The following is a 16,302-nucleotide window of genomic DNA, read 5'->3' as shown; positions in this document are numbered from 1 at the left end:
TTAATATTTTTTCTTTTTCTTTTATAATCAACTTTCTTTTTTTATTTTTTTTTTATTTTTTTGGCTTAGAAATTGAAAAGCTTTGGGATCACTTAATCAAAATATCTGCTTATTATAACCATAATTAGCCAGCCGCAGATTATAAAAAAAAATAATTGTTGTTCTTGGTGGTGGAGGGAGGATTTTAATTTGTTGCAACAATCAATTAATCAATTAATCACAAGCCAAAGAAAGGAAGAATGAAAAAAAAAAAAAAAAAAAAAAAAACAGAAAACTTTTAACAAGGGCAAAGTTTAAGAATATTTTTGAAGAAAAAGAATATATGATATTAAAAAAAAATAAAAATTAATAATAAATGACTACGTAACATTTGAACTTATCCCGCGCATAACACGAAACATGCACCTAGCAATGTAGAATATAAAGAAGGGTCGTGTTTTATTCAAGTCCAGGAATTAATAAAGATATTCAAGAATTAATGATAAAAGGCGGGAAAGAAATTACAAAATGGCATGTTTTTTTTTTTTTTTTTTTTTTTTTTTTTTTGTTTGTTTGCTCTGGCATTAGTTTTTATTCTTGTTAGTTTTACATTTTGATATGGTTTATTTGTAATTATTATTTAATTCTGGTTAAAATGGTTGTTAAATATATTTGTTGAAATAGGGAAATTTGACAATGTCTGATGTTCTACCGCACCAGTGGTAACCCATTTATATTTTTTTTAGTTTTATTAAAATAAAAATAAAAATACATGTTGAAGTTTCTTTGATATCTAGAGTTTGATAAATATTGATATTGAAAATATTATAAATAAAAAACCTTTTAAACTTTTAAAATTGTTGTTGTTGCAATTTTTATATTTTTATATTTTTGTATTTTTTTGTATATCAAAAAAAAAAAAAAATTCTTCAAGATTATTTTATATATATGCAAGATATAATATTTTCTCCATGTACAGGATTAAATGCCCAAAAGGAACTACGCAGATCTTGTCAATGTTGTTCCAAATACTACAAATGATATCAATTACTTATCAAACTTGCCAGCACACGTATTTTCTTTTGTTACTTTCCTAATCAAGTTCATATTCCTTTACTTTTGCCATTGGTGCAATTTACTTTTGACATTGGTTAAATCTTTCTTGAGCACTTAGCTTTAAAAAAAAAAATGATGTAAATACTGAAAGTTGAATTAAAAGAGCTTGATATGACATGATTTATCAGATTAGCGACTAACAAGGGGAAAATATTTATACTCCGCCTTGCTAATATTTTGGTCTTTTTTTTTCTTTTTTTTTTCTTTTACCAAAGGATACGCAATTTTTGCTTCTTCAGGAAAAAAAAAAAAAAGGGCTTTGCCAATAATCTTAATATGCTTTCTTTTTTCTTAACTAATTAATAAATAATTTACCCTTTTGAGCAAATCCTCATATTAATTCTTCATTTCATGTTTTTTTTTTAAATTAAAAAAATAAAATCAGTATCTCAGATAAATTTGAGATTTTAATAATGTTTTGTTGATTTATTACATAAAAATTCAGCAATATTAATATCAATGGTGGAAATGGGAGAGTATATCGAGGGACGGAAGGAGGGAGGGAGGGGGAGAGGAGGAGGGCTTATCAAAATAGAGACACCTTTTATATAAAAAAAAAAAAAAAGGCTTTGGGGCATATTTGTGCATATCGCATCTATTTAGTTGCTTTTATTCTTTGGTGAGTCTGTGGGCATGTTACATAATCCGGCCGATGATTGTTTTCTTTGACATGTAACTACTGCACGCACAGAAGCACCTCAAAATAATTTTATATATATATATATACACACTACAGGAGCAAAATTAAACGTTGTTTGTTTGTTTCTTCTCACGAATACTAAATGCTTTAATGTTTTAAAGAGATCTGATCAATACTAGCCAAAAACAAGAAATTGAAAGGAGATGGTAAAAAAATAAAAAAATAAAAAAATATAAACAACAAAAAATAAAAATAAAAATAAAAATAAAAATATTAAAAACAAAAACAAAAACAAAATGAAGCCGTGCTTAGTAATTTATATATCCATATTTTTCCCCTGAAAAAATAAAAAAAAAAATACCAAAAAACCCCTCCTTCAAAGGGAATTTTCGATCTAAAGGCAAGGCGGATAAACAAAATAGCGTACCTTTCTACATCCAACAAACCATCATACGCATGACTTTGGCGGCCTCATTGATATATATATGGTCCTCGCTTGAATGTTTTGGTCTAATCTGTTTTATTTTATTTTATTTTATTTTATTTTATTTTATTTTCTTCTTCTAGGCCGACCATTTGCCGTTGGCTTGGTAACTTTCACTCATATAACAAATGCCCAGTTAAATGTTTGGACCAGCTTAACACCCCTCACTGTGCTCTGGTTCCCCTCTCACCTCTCCTCTATATTAAACTAAAGTAACATACTAGTTTAAATTACACTAAAAATAGAGAGCTACTAAACTTCATATCCATTAACATTAACATTAACATTAACATTAACTGAGACCTTTTTTTTTTTTTTTGATCGAATTAGAATATCCCAATATTTTTCGGCTCGAAGGTGGTGGTGGTTGTTAGATAAGTGTAAAAAGTTTCATTTGTTTTTTAACGTTAACCTAAATGATTGTGTGGAGTAAAAACGTTCCGAAAAAAAGTAAAAAAAAAGCATATTAGATATATTGGAATATATATATAAACAAATAAATACATAAAACAGACAAAACCAGTTTGGGCAAATGGAGACCCGGGGGATTTTGCCCTTTTTTTTTTTTTTTTTTTTTTTTTTGGTTTCGGTCTCTCTTCGGGACGGTTGTCATTATTGGATAGCCATCCTCCCGGTACTAGGCGGGTATCCGACGTGGTGTTGAAATGTAAATCAACAAGGCCTCACCAGTTATTAGTGGCAGAATGAGGAGGAGTGGAGTGTAGTAGAAGAGAAAGTAGCAGCTGCAGTATGCTTACTAGTAGTAGCAGAAGCAAATAGCAACAAGTGTAGAAAGCAGCAGCAGTAGTAGCGTACTATTAGTAGCAGCAGCAGAAGCAGAAGCAGAAGCAGAAGTAGAAGTAGAAGTAGAAGTAGAAGCAACAGCAACAGAAAAAAATAATTTCTTTTTAATAATAATAAAAACTTATTTTTAAAAGTTTGTTAAATTTTTTTTTTTTTTTTCTTTTAAAAGACTTTTCCATATGCACATCCAGAATTTTGGGACTTTTTACTAATATTTTTTTGGTGCATTTCTTAGCATATCATATATTTATATAAATACATTATATAAAAGTAGCACTTAGAAAAGACAAACTCGGCTATTCTTTTCCGAAGACTTTATGTTTTTTTTTTTACTTGGAGATATTTTTTCAAATATGGGCACAACAGTAAGGCGTTCCATCCTACCAATACATGGGCACACAATAAAAACATCATCATCTTCATCTTCATCTTCATCATCATCATCATCATCATCACTACCACTACGACTACCACCCACAATCAACATTATTAAAGAAGACAATTTTCTCACAATAATCTCCGCAAAAGATATAAAAGAATAAATGCAATTTTTTTTTTTGATTTAAAATTTTAATGTTAATTTATCTATCATATTTGATTGTAATGATAGAAATGTTTTTTTTTATTAATATTATTTTTCATCTTAAAATGATAACTTTGCTTCTTATTCTTCTCCGCTTTTTCGTGTCATTTTCACATACGTGATATGACCACGAGGCTTCTTTTCCCAAGTCTAAATGAAAAGATTTTAAACCCACACACCCTTTAAGCTTGGGAATACAAAAATCCTTCCATGACCTTTTGAAATCTTCGATCAATTAGACTTTTCATACATTAAAAAAGGAATTCCAAAAGAAAGAAAGGAAAAAAAAGAAAGAAAGATAGATAGAAGGGAAAGTTTAAATTTCCTTTTTTTCCTTCTCAAAAACCATATGATATCACCAACAAAAGGCTCTTCCATTGTTCCGTTATTGTTTTTTTTTTCATGAATCTCTAAAAAAATCACCAATCATATCATCATGAAAGAAAAAATGAAAAATGTCTTTGAACAACTTGATCAGCTTTGTAGAATAGTTATAATAATAATGAAAAAGGTATTTCTAGCAAACTTTCGGACTGTTCAAACCCAGCCCATGTTTCTAATTCATACTCGTCACTTTCAAACAAAAAAAACCCCGACGGCAATCCTAATAGCCTTTTGGTTAAACCATATATATATATATATATATATATATATATATATATAAATATGGATATATGGCTGAATAATATATTATATATATATATAAATTAATAACTTTCTATTATTTTTTACCTCCTCACCTAAAAAAACCTATTTGAGTAGATTCATACACTAAAATATATATTTTTTTTTAGAAAAAAAAAATAAAAAAAACCCTCCCCTTGGTGGCTGGCGTCTTTGGCTGCCTATTAAGTCTGTGTTGCCATAATAAATTGATAAAAATATTTAACTTACATTTATTATAACCTGTTCTACTTACTTAAATTTATGGAGAGGCCAATAACTTCAATTTATACCTTTATAAATTTCCTCCTTTAGGATATAAATACCAACAATTCCGCCCCTCTCCTTCCACCTCTCCGCACAATTTTTTATTTATTTATCTAATTTTTTTTATATGCTATTTAAAAGTTACTCTTAGCCCTTACAATTTTTTTTTGTTGTCACAACCAACCATAATCCAATTAAACACTCAACAAATCAATAACCCATTTTCATGTCCTTACAATGAGCAGAGCTCGCCAAAGCGACCTTCCCCAAAAGCACGACCGCCAGTACGTCTGCACATATGAAGGATGTACAAAATCTTTTAACCGACGTGACTATCTTGAACGTCATGCTGTCAATCGTATGTTAACATTTCTAATCTTTTCTCTCAACTTTACTGACTCTCTCAGATCTCCCGGTAAAACCATATACCTGCCATTCATGTAATCGCTCCTTCTCTAGAAGTGATCTCTATGAAAAGTATGTCTTGACAATCAATCCTTTTGATTTTTGCCCTACTAACTTTTTCTTTTTTTTTAAAAGTCACCTTCTCACTCGTTTTCATATCAAGCGTGCAAATGGTGCAATCATCCCTTACCTACCTGAACAAAACCAAAAGCCTTCTAAATCTCGACAAACTCCTACTCACCTCCCATCCCCTTCGGAATCCCCAGCGCCAGCTCCAGCTCCAGCTCCAGCTCCAGCGCCAGCTCCAACCTATGTCACTGGAGCTGTTGCTCCTAGCTCTTCTTCCAGCAAACACTCCCATCATAGCAGCCACCGCAGTAATAGTATTAAAAGTATCATCAATGATATTACCCCTCCTAGTTCGAATAGCAGCTCTAGAAGCAGCAGTGCTGCATCAAGCTCTCGGAACAGTAGCTCCAGTAGCTCCAGTAGTACCACCCAATCTCGCCAGGCTTCTGTCTCTTCTGTCATGAGCATAAGCCATACCCTTTCCGAACCTGTCTTTACAAGACCACAATCTCAAGTCTTTCAGCCTCAACCTGCGCAACCACTTTCCACTTTTGAACCAAAACAAATAACTCCTTCTTCACCATATGAGAAAAATTACTTGGAACAATTTTCAATCTCTAAAAACAGACGTGGAAACATTCAGTCTTCTTTGGCTCATGTCCCCATCCAAAACATTATTAATAATAACCCCTCGCCACGTCTCCCTCTACCCAAGGCTGGCAACCCCTTTATGTTTTTCTTTGCTGAAGACAATTATAATAAAGAAAATACCCTCGATGTTTTCCAAGCACTTTCCCACTATCACTACAATAACCTTCGTTCATATCCTTCTACACCAGCTGAGAGTTTGAAAACTCGCTGCTACGAAGTTTCTAATCTTATGGCACACCATATCAACCAATTCTTTTCTCCCTGTCACATTAATTTTAACTTTTCTGCTCATGACATTTCACATTACATTCGAACCGCCTGGCTCAATTTTGAATGCGTCAATTTTACAATGCATAGAATTTCCTTTATTGCTGAAGCTTCAAACCCTTTACTACTAGCTACTTTAGTTTATCTTGGATTTTATTACCATCATCCAAATCCCCGTCAGCTTATTCCCATATTCTTGACTTTGGAACGTCATTGCCATGCTGCACTTATAGGATCTGGTCATATCGCGTATCATAATAAACTCGATGTTATTCTTTCCTGCGCTTTACTTATTTGGAACAATGTCGCTTACCTTGAACCAAATTCTCCAAACAAAGGTCTCTTTACTCCTAAAGACTTGCTTCTTTTGGGCGAACATTATCTTCGTCTTGGTGGCTGCTTTTCCCCTCCTGAATGCACTTCCATGGCATACCCTAATGCTACTGCTGATTCTTACCAGTTTGCCTTTCACAGATCAACATCTCTTGATGTTATTGAAAACCAGTGGAAAACTTGGGTCTTGCATGAAAGCTGTATCCGACTGCTTCACTTTGTCAATGTACTTGGTATCATGCACGTTGATGCACTGCATAATGCTGATTTGCTTCCTTTAAATCAGCTTGACTTACCTATGCCTAGTCCTGATAGTCTATGGGTTGCTTCTTCTACTGAAATGTTTTTCCATACTGTTGGACCTTCGCGTAACATTCGCACTACGTCATACTTGCTGGTTCTCAAGTCAATGCTCAAACTTCCAAGTCTCTTGGACTCTAATACAATGTCGGTTAAACTCAGAGAGTCTAAAGATGCCACAACATGGACCTTGGGTCCCTTTGTTGTTTCATGCTATGGTCTGGCTGTTATTTCTTGGGGTGTCGGTGTGGGACCTGTTGCAAACTTTGATAGTATACATAGATCGCTCAATCCTCATTATAACCCAGCTACATGTCCATTTAGACCACATGTTACTCCGAGAGGCTCTTTTGTTTCTGATGGCATGTTACATTCACGCATCCATTATGCGTTTGAAATGTTAGAACAGCTTGGCGAGCGCGCAACTCGGAAGTTTACTGAAGCTGATTTTACCCAGTACGTGTCACGCCAAACTAAAAATACCTTATCGCACCTCATTACTTCTCCAGAGTCCCCTGTCCCATGGCTTTGCACCGTTTTGGGGAGTATCCATTTTCAGCTGTGTTTCTGCAGCCTTGTTTCCGAAAATGAGTTTCTTGAAACGTTGGTTAATGAATTACCAACTCGCTTGGAGCTGGCTTGCAGTCGCATTGGCACTGAGTCTTATGATATGATTGAACAGTACTTGCTGTTTGGTGATGGCGTTCATGCTCAAGAAACCTATCGACAGTTTTATCATTGGATTCGTGATTATCATACTGAAAATCGCGTCACGCTGTCAGCCTATTACTTGCTTAACTTGGTTCACGTTAGCTCGTCTGCAACTTGCGGTGGAATTGAATCGCGAAATTCTCGTAAGCTCTTGATGAATGCCCTTTTATGTCTTTGGGCTTGGGATTATTACGAGCGCGAGCAAACCCGTAAGGACACTGAATTGATGGAACCACCATCTTACCTGCTTGAATACTGGGTTAATTGCGAGGGCTTGTCCACAATCAGTATGCAGAACAAGGGCCTCATTAGGCAGAGCCTGGGGTATTTGCTTGCCTGCTGGGAAAAGACACGCAAGTCGTTTAGTGCCCCTGATGAGCGTTACAAGCGCCTTAAGAATGTATACTTCCAGCCCCCAAAGCAGGAAAGTGTTCCGTCACCTCACCTTAATTACTCTACAAACACTCGAAAGGTTCGGCCGCTGCAGAGCGGCGCCGGGCCCTTGATGCAGACTTTTGTCTTGATCGATACAGTCATTCGTTTGGACAAGTCTGATCCTTTGAATTCTACACTTGTAAAGTTGTCGTGCTTTGCACGCGCGTACCAAAATTAGATTTTTTTTTTAGAATAGAACTTTTTTTCCTTGTAAATAACGGAAATGAAAAAAAAAAAAAATATTTATGAGTTTTCACGTGACCAACCGCCCACAATAAAAAAGACCGCAATAATGTGCAAAGACAGATCTTGAGTTTAACCCTGAATAGAGTTTTAAGTAAAAGCTGGGCTGTAAATAATGGTTTGACAATTTAGGGGATGGTCGAAAATCGCACCATTAAGTTAAACATAAAATGCATTCCACTTGAGTACTAGGGACTTAGAGACTTAGTGGTATCATTTTGTTTCATTTAAGCACGTTTCGGCTAGCCCTTGACTTGAGGTTCTGGAAGGCGGTTCGATTAGACTTTAAATTTTTTTTTTTATATTGTAAATGTTTCATTTAGTTGCTAAATAGGGCAAAATGTACAAGAGATCACAAAAACTACTAAAGGAGTAAAGGGAGGTGTTTTTAATTTTTTTTTTAATTTTTTTTTTTTTTTTTCAGAAAAAACAGGTTCGAGCAAGAGTACGGTATTGTCACCTATTTTGAAAACAAAACAAATAAAATTTAATACCGAGATTGGGCCGAAGAGGGTAACTTAAGAGGTTTAAATCGATCGTATTGGAACAAAAAAGAAAAGAATGTAGATAAAAGCATTTGGTATATGGAAGTTGAATGGTTGGATAATAAAGCATATAAAAACATATTTAAAAAGAGTTGATGTTAGAAAATTTTATGATAATGAAAAAAAAAGAGGCCTTATGAATATTGAAATGATGGTTAAGTAAAGATAATATCATGATTATTATGATTATAAAAATGAATGGCGTAAGAGTGATTAAAGAGGTCAATGAAGACAAAACCTAGTAAAGAAGAATGATAAAAAGGTTAGAATTCAAATAGTGTTGCAAATACCGAAAAACCAAACAAAGTATAAATATTGAAATGTGTTCAAGAATTGATAAGATGAAAAAAAATAACTAAAACAAATGATTTCAAATACTGATCAGTATTATATTAATCAGATGTGTCATAACACAAGAGTCTTGAAAGAGATAAAGCAAAATCGACCAAAAGATTGACTATCAGATAGTTAAAGTGCCAAATTAGAAATGAAGATAAGAAGAGATGATTAGAATTATTCGTGATGAAAATATGATGTAACAAGTCTTGGCATGGAAAGATGGTAATCAGTTTTAACTGGTTTAAAAACTTCAAATAGTGCTCAAGGGAACAAATATGCATTATAGTTGCAAATTTTAACTTTTTAAGATGATAATTTAATAAAAATAAATGATGAAATGAATAATATAAAAGAAGGGTAAAAATGAGTTAAAAAATGAATGAAATAAATGGTATAAATGAATAATTAAACTGATTAATATAAACAAAAGATTAAAAAAATGAGTGATAAACAAAAGATAAAAATGAGTAAGAAATGAAAGATATGAATGAATGATCAAAAAGAATAATATAACCAAAGATAAAAATGAATAATATAAACCGCAAATATAAATGAACGATAAAAAATATGGGCAATGGATTTAATGAATCATGAAAATGGGTCATTAGAACGGAAATAAAAATTTAAAATGAAGCTTGAAATGATTACTCCAAGGGAATTAAGAAATATATATAGAGATAAACCAAGAATAAGAGATTGATATAGATTTTAATTTTTGAAAAAGGGTGAAAACAAATCAAGATGAAAGTCAAAATATTAGTATCAAAGGTTAGTTTCGATTTTTAACGAATAGAAGAAAAAGGAAAAAAAAAAGAAAGAAAAATATAGATCCATTCAATGAAACAATCATAATCAAATAAAAGATAAAACGAAGATAAATTTCGTGTAATATTTAGGTTCCAAAATGTAGTTGAATTGAAAAAAAAAGAGTGAAAGATTCATTTATTGAATAAGAGGATAAAGAGATTCAGAAATGAAAATAACAAAAAAAAACAAAAAAACAAATAATGGTTGTTATTGAAACTACTCAATTAGCCAAGTAAGAAAACAGAGACTTGATTAAAAGGTAGATAAATTGTTTGACAAAATTAAAATTAACTGAAACAACTTTAAAAGAGAAATATTTCAAAAGCTTTTAGAAATTGCAAGTTTCTGTTTATTGAACATATTGAACATATTGAATACTAAATGGAGCAAACAAGTTATCCAAAACAAAACTATTCATTTGCAACCTATAAAAAAACGCCACATTCGAATTAGCGGGGAAGGATACTGAAAGAAATGAGAGCAAAAGAGCAGAGAAGAAATTATTAAATCATTATTGTCGTTTTCTTGGAAATTGTTTAAAAATGTTTTTAATAAAAACATTGGGGAACAGAGGGATTTTAAATTCAGAGCAAAAAATTTCAAACCCTTGACAAAAACATTTAAAATAAAATAAAAGACAGGAAACAAGAAGCAAAAATAGCAAAGAAAAAAAAAAGAAGAAGAAGAATGACAAATAATAAAAAAAGAAGAAAAGAAAGAATTATGAATCTAGAAGCTTTTACAAGAGGTTTCTGATGACCAGCCACAGAGAAATACCCGCTGAGCGACAAAAGCTGCCAACCATACAAGCTTTGGCGATAGCCTGGGGGTACTTATTGGTGTTTTTTCGTTCTGTTTGTAAACCTTGAACGAGAGGGGCTCAAGGGCCAAAAAAAGAATAGCCTAAAAAGGCAAGTCATTACGAGTGGCGAGCGACAAATGTAGGTTAGGGTATCTGAGCCTACAATTTTAAATATATATATGGGTTAGGGCTTGTGAAAAATGAAGAGCTTGTATGGATTTATACGGACAAGTCATGTGAAGATATGCGCAAAGACATACCCGATAAGGAAAGCCGTGCCAATATCAGTGAAAGAAAAGCTTATTTTTTTTTTTTTTTCCTCCATAGACATGAATAATCAAAGATTATGTAATTTCCAAGAAAAATGAAGGAAAATAAAAGATATGCCAGACCCAATGGGATAAGTGACTCTCTTTTTGAATCATCAGGTAAACAAAACACCGGGCAGTGTTTTTTTTTTCTTTCGGAACACAATGACACAATGACATGTACCGACTCTGAAGTACATGATCGAACTCGACCGGTTAATTTAAAAGGGTGTGGACATGCCTAGTTAGGACGGCGGGGTATGCGTGGAAAATAACAAAAAAAAGAAAAAGGTTTGTATGCGACAAGAAGTTCAAAAATTTTGAAGGAATGAACAAAAAAAAAAAAAAAAGAGAAGAAGAAGAAGAAGAAGAAGAAGAAAAGAAAAAGAAAAAGAAAAAAAAAAGAATCAGGAGCGAAAGAGGAAGAAATATGTGTTAAAGATTGGATGATTATCAAGGCTTATGATGATTATCAAGCCAGATAACCAGAAAAGTGGCTCAGGAGCAGCCACCTCGTTTTAATGAAGGGCATTCTTTCTAGGATAAGATTAATGAAGAGAAATAAAAAAAAAACAAAAAAAAGAACCTAGTTCATTGACAGAATGTAATTACATTGTTTTTTTTTTTGAGGGATAACTCATCGCCATTATATTATTTGGAATTAAAAGTGTACCTTTTTTTAAAGGTAAATAGACGCCCTAGAAATCGAATTTAAAGAAGAAAAAAAAATGCGGCTATTTGAAAAAAAAAAGTTTTCTTTTCCATTTCTCTTTTAACAATGACGTAAAAGCAGAAGAGGGGGAGGGGTAGAAGGAAAAGGAGGAGGAGAAGAAGAAGAAGAAGAAGAAGAAGAAGCATAAGAAGGGAAAGTAGTGATGATTCAGGGTTGGAAATAATTTGAATACGGGGTTGATGTTTTGAATTCGCTAAGATAAAGCAAAACAACAAAATGATCATAACACTATTGATATTCTGCATAGATAAAAAAAAAAAACAAAAAAACAAAAAAAAAATACGTACAGCTTGTGAAAATGAAATGAAATGAAATAAAAAAAAATTCCTCAAGTTTGAATGTTTCTAAATTTTTCGAAATCACCTTGACCATTCCCTCAAAATGTAATTTCTCCACTTGTTAATAATTATTTTTTTTTTTTGCTTGAAGATTCTAAACGAGTCCGTTTTATTTAATTTAATTTTATTTTATTTTATTTTATTTTATTATTTATTTTACAAGTTATTTTTAACCAAAAATATTGTGGAGGACCTTTGTGTGAGTGTGTGAGTAACCTAGCCAGTGGTCGTGACTTTACAAAAGTGCGGAGGTGGGAAACATTGCTTTCTCAACTTATACAAAAGTTTACTGAAATACCGCCAGTTCGTAACGACCTTTTAGAGGCTTGAAGAAGAAGAAGAAGAAGAAAAAAAAAATTTTTTTTATATATGAAAGAATAATAACAAGAAAAAGCACCAGACTATTTACAATAAAACTTATCCGATGCCGGTCTTTTTCTTGTAGTTTGTTTCTTTTAGGACAGAACAGGTTATTGTGTGAGTGAGAAAAAATGATGATATGACGGCGTCGTTCCGGTTCTTAACTAGAAAAAAAAATTTTTTTTTTTAATTTTTTTTTTTTCGTTATCAAAATGCCAAATAAAGTCTTCACTCTTTACATCCCAACGGACATTGGCTAATGTGCATTTTTTAAATTTTTTTTAAAATTTTTTTTTTTCTTATGTTATGCTTACCTATTTTTTACTTGTTGCTTTTGGAGGATTCCAGTCATGCTGGGTGCACGGAAATACCGATGCTACTTCTGCTTGCTTCCCAAAAAGACTATGAAAAAAAAAATAAATAGAAATAAAAAGAAATAAAAGAAAAACTTTTAACCGCCAGAACAAAAAAAAAAAAAAAAAAAAACTTTCTGAAAGGTCCCAACGTTGTGTGTGGGCATTATTTACGCGATAAGCTTTTCTTTTGGGGTGACACCTCCCTGATATATAAATCCTGAGAAATCCCCCTTCCTTTTTAACTTTTTTTTTTATATAACTTCGCTATCCTATCTTTAATAACTATCCTTTCTTTTTGTCCGCTCATATTGCTGACAAAAGCTATTCTTGAACAAATCTTTGCCGAATGGAGTATCTGCTGACCCGCAACATCGATTATCTCCTTTTCCCATTTGTCATTTAGACTTATCGCTTTTTAATTTAATAAATCTTTTATAAAAATGTCCAAAAAAATTGACGAAGAATCACATACTCGTCTCTCCGGCGAAATCGCTGTCGATTCTCTTCCCATCACCTCCGTGCTTTCGGAACAGGGAATTAACCCCGTTGTCGATGGAAACTTGACTGTCGACGAGGCCGAACTCGTTGCCCTCGGTTACAAGCAAGAGTTCAAGCGTGAATTTGGTCTCTGGTCAAGTTTTGCTGTTTCCTTTGCTCTCTTGGGTCTTTTGCCCTCTATCGCTTCTACCCTCTACTATGGTCTCGGTTATGCAGGAACTGCCGGTATGACTTGGGGTTGGATTGTTGCCATGATTGGTATTCAGTCCGTCGCCATGTCGATGGCTGAACTGTGTTCTTCCATGCCTACTTCCGGTGGTCTTTATTACGCTGCAGCTGTCCTTGCCCCTCAGGGATGGGGCCCTATTGCTGCCTGGATCACTGGCTGGTCAAACTGGCTCTGTCAGGTGACCTCATCTCCCTCTATCGATTACTCTATGGCTTCCATGATTCTCGCCCTTCACGGAATGCACAGCCCAGATTATGTTATGGAAAACTGGCACGTTTATCTCCTTACTCTTTTGATTATGATTTCTCAGAGTGTCATTTCTTCCATGTCTACAAAATTCCTCGCTCGCTTTAACTCTATCGGTTCTACTCTTAACTCTATCGCCCTCATTATTGCATTTATTGTTATCTTGGCCGCCGACAATAGAACCGACAATGGCTATCCGCGTTATAATAAGTCCTCTGAAGTATGGGGTACCATTACTAATCAGACCGATTGGCCTAATGGTATTGCTATTGTAAGTTACACTCTTTGATTACTAAGCTTTGCTTTTCAAAATCAAAATCATTAAAATCAACATTTTGAATCCTAAAGAACCCCTTAACTAACATTTATATTCTAGTTGATGTCTTTCATCTCGGTTATCTGGACTATGTCTGGTTATGATTCTCCTTTCCATTTGGCTGAAGAATGTTCCAACGCTTCGGTTGCTTCTCCCCGTGCAATCGTTATGACTTCAGGTATTGGTGGTGTTTTGGGCTGGGCTTTTCAAATGGCAATTGCATATACTGTAACTGACATTTCGGTTATTATGAGTGCCGATCAGCCATTTGTTGAATACCTCTCTCAATGCCTTCCTCAACACCTTGTTGACCTTGTTGCTTCGTTGACCATTATTTCTGCATTTTTCATGGGACAAGCCTCTATGATTGCTGCTTCTCGTGTTGCTTACGCTTATGCACGTGATGGCTGTTTCCCAGCTTCATTTCTTTTTGCTAAAGTTAACAAGTGGACAGAGACCCCCGTCAATGCCGTTTGGCTTAACTCTGTCATTGGCTGCTTGATTCTCCTTCTTATGTTTGGAGGTGGTGTTGTTATTGATGCTATCTTCTCAGTTGGTGCTATTGCTGCCTTTATTGCTTTCATCATCCCCATTTTTATGAAGGTTGTTTTTGTTCGTGATAACTTCAAGCCTGGCCCATGGCATCTTGGAAAGTTCTCTCGACCTATCGGTTGTATTTCTATTGCATTTGTTATTCTTATGGTGCCCATCATGTGCTTCCCTCAATACCGTGGTGCCGACTTGGATCCTGAAGGTATGAATTGGACTGTTCTTGTGTACTTTGGTCCTATGCTTTTTGCTGTTTCATGGTACTTGATTTATGCCCACAAGTTCTTCAAGGGTCCTAAGGTTAATGTTAATGACATGATCCACCATGGCGACTCTCAGGACTCTGGGTCTGTTATTGATGGAATTGACGTGGTGGCTACCCCCCAAGATACAATTACCAAGAAATAAGACAATAAATTGTTGTTTTTTAAGTGTAAATTTTTAAATTAGTTTTCTAGTTGTTTTTTCCAAGTAATTTTTTTCCAAATTTCATAAGTTTCATAAGTTTTAGATGTTTTATTTTTATAGATTAACAAAGCATTTTATTTTCTATTCAAGTTTCAAGATTTATTGAGCATTTCTTCATTTTTTTTCAACTTTTGACGCTGAAAAAAATTGAAAAAAAAAAAAAAATGTCATAATAACATTGACATATGATGTGAGACTTACAAAATATTGATCTCATAAATTTTTACCATTTCGCAATTGAGGAATTGCGATTATCAACATTTATTCATATTGATAAATTACCAAAACGAGTTAGACAAAGAAGATATGATTATATTCACTTTAGATAATCACCCTCAAAAAAATATTCAGTGTGTCAATTTTTAAATAAGAATCTCTATTAATGGCTTATGAATGATTACTAATTAAAATTTGTTACTAATTATACATTGAGATCTCAGATTTTTTTTTTAATTTTTTTAAATAATGTTTTTGATAGGCTTTTCTCTAAAAGATTAAACAAAACTAAACAAATTCATTGGCTTGGTTCTAATTTTTCTTTTTTTTTTTTCAACATTAGTATGATAATTGGAGCCCTTTTTTACTATTATTATTATTATTTCTTTTCTCTCCTAATAAACTCCAATAAAACACATCAATCTATTCTCTAAGTTACCCACAGCTTTAGTGGAAAGATTAAAACTTCATTTTTTTTTTTTCAAAAAAATTTTTTTTTAAATTATGATCGAATTAGGCACATTTATTTGAGGGGTCTCAATCTTCAATCACGCCTTAGGATACAGAAACAACAGAATAAAATTAATAAAATTCGAGAAGTATAATTTTTGTATTCATTTTTATTTATTTCTTATCAATACAGAGTGTTTTAAGTGTGTTTTTTAATGCCATTTTCATAATAATGATAATAGCTTATACGACAGAAATCCATTTAAAGGTAGAAATCTATGTGAATTTTGGCGATTCCTATCACAAAAAATAAAAAAAAATTGAATTATATTGAAGATCTGCTGCATTTCAAGCGATAAGCGACCGCTGAAGCCCTAAAGCCCTAACGATTGCATTTATTTTTTCATCTATCCAGTTTTATGTTTATCTGCTCAATCCTTGTAAGCCATAAGCCTTTTCATATTTCAAAAAAAAAAAAAAATAATCTTTGAAATTTCTTTTACATATTTTTTCTGATACTAAAATTATACCTTAATTTAAAGTTTTCAGCTATCTCTTTTGAACTAAAATATTTTTACTTTACTTTACTTTAACTTTTTTTTTTTTTTTTTTTTGGAATTCCTTCATCTTTCCTTTTTACATTAAAATGGAAAAAAAATTTTCAAAATAAGTTCATAAGTCTTAGAATAAAGCCCAGAGCTGCAAGGCTCCTTGCTTGAGTATTGAAAAATCCACGTCATCGCTTGACTCTACTAAAAATACTATTTCATTTTTCAGGAAAACTATATCTGG

The 16,302-nt window shown here is 32.9% G+C and overlaps 2 protein-coding genes across 2 annotated transcripts; both read left to right on the top strand.

Moving 5' to 3' along the window:
* Window positions 1-4,773: 4,773 nt before the first annotated feature.
* On the top strand, window positions 4,774-7,885 carry SAPINGB_P003245 (uncharacterized protein; the record flags this gene model as incomplete). The annotated part of the gene is made up of 3 exons (XM_031997963.1): window positions 4,774-4,894; window positions 4,944-5,013; window positions 5,077-7,885. 3 exons carry the CDS (start codon window positions 4,774-4,776, stop codon window positions 7,883-7,885), a joined length of 3,000 nt encoding a protein of 999 aa, XP_031853854.1.
* Window positions 7,886-12,978: 5,093 nt separating this feature from the next.
* SAPINGB_P003244 (uncharacterized protein) lies at window positions 12,979-14,784 on the top strand (the record flags this gene model as incomplete). The annotated part of the gene is made up of 2 exons (XM_031997962.1): window positions 12,979-13,782; window positions 13,888-14,784. 2 exons carry the CDS (start codon window positions 12,979-12,981, stop codon window positions 14,782-14,784), a joined length of 1,701 nt encoding a protein of 566 aa, XP_031853853.1.
* Between the last annotated feature and the right edge of the window lie 1,518 nt (window positions 14,785-16,302).

This window comes from Magnusiomyces paraingens, assembly GCF_902498895.1.
Source record: "Magnusiomyces paraingens strain CBS 517.90 genome assembly, contig: contig2, whole genome shotgun sequence".
In the NCBI taxonomy this organism is placed as follows: domain Eukaryota; kingdom Fungi; phylum Ascomycota; class Dipodascomycetes; order Dipodascales; family Dipodascaceae; genus Magnusiomyces; species Magnusiomyces paraingens.
The sequence above is the reverse complement of the archived record's forward strand: the minus strand, read 5'-3'. Positions and strand labels throughout refer to the sequence as shown.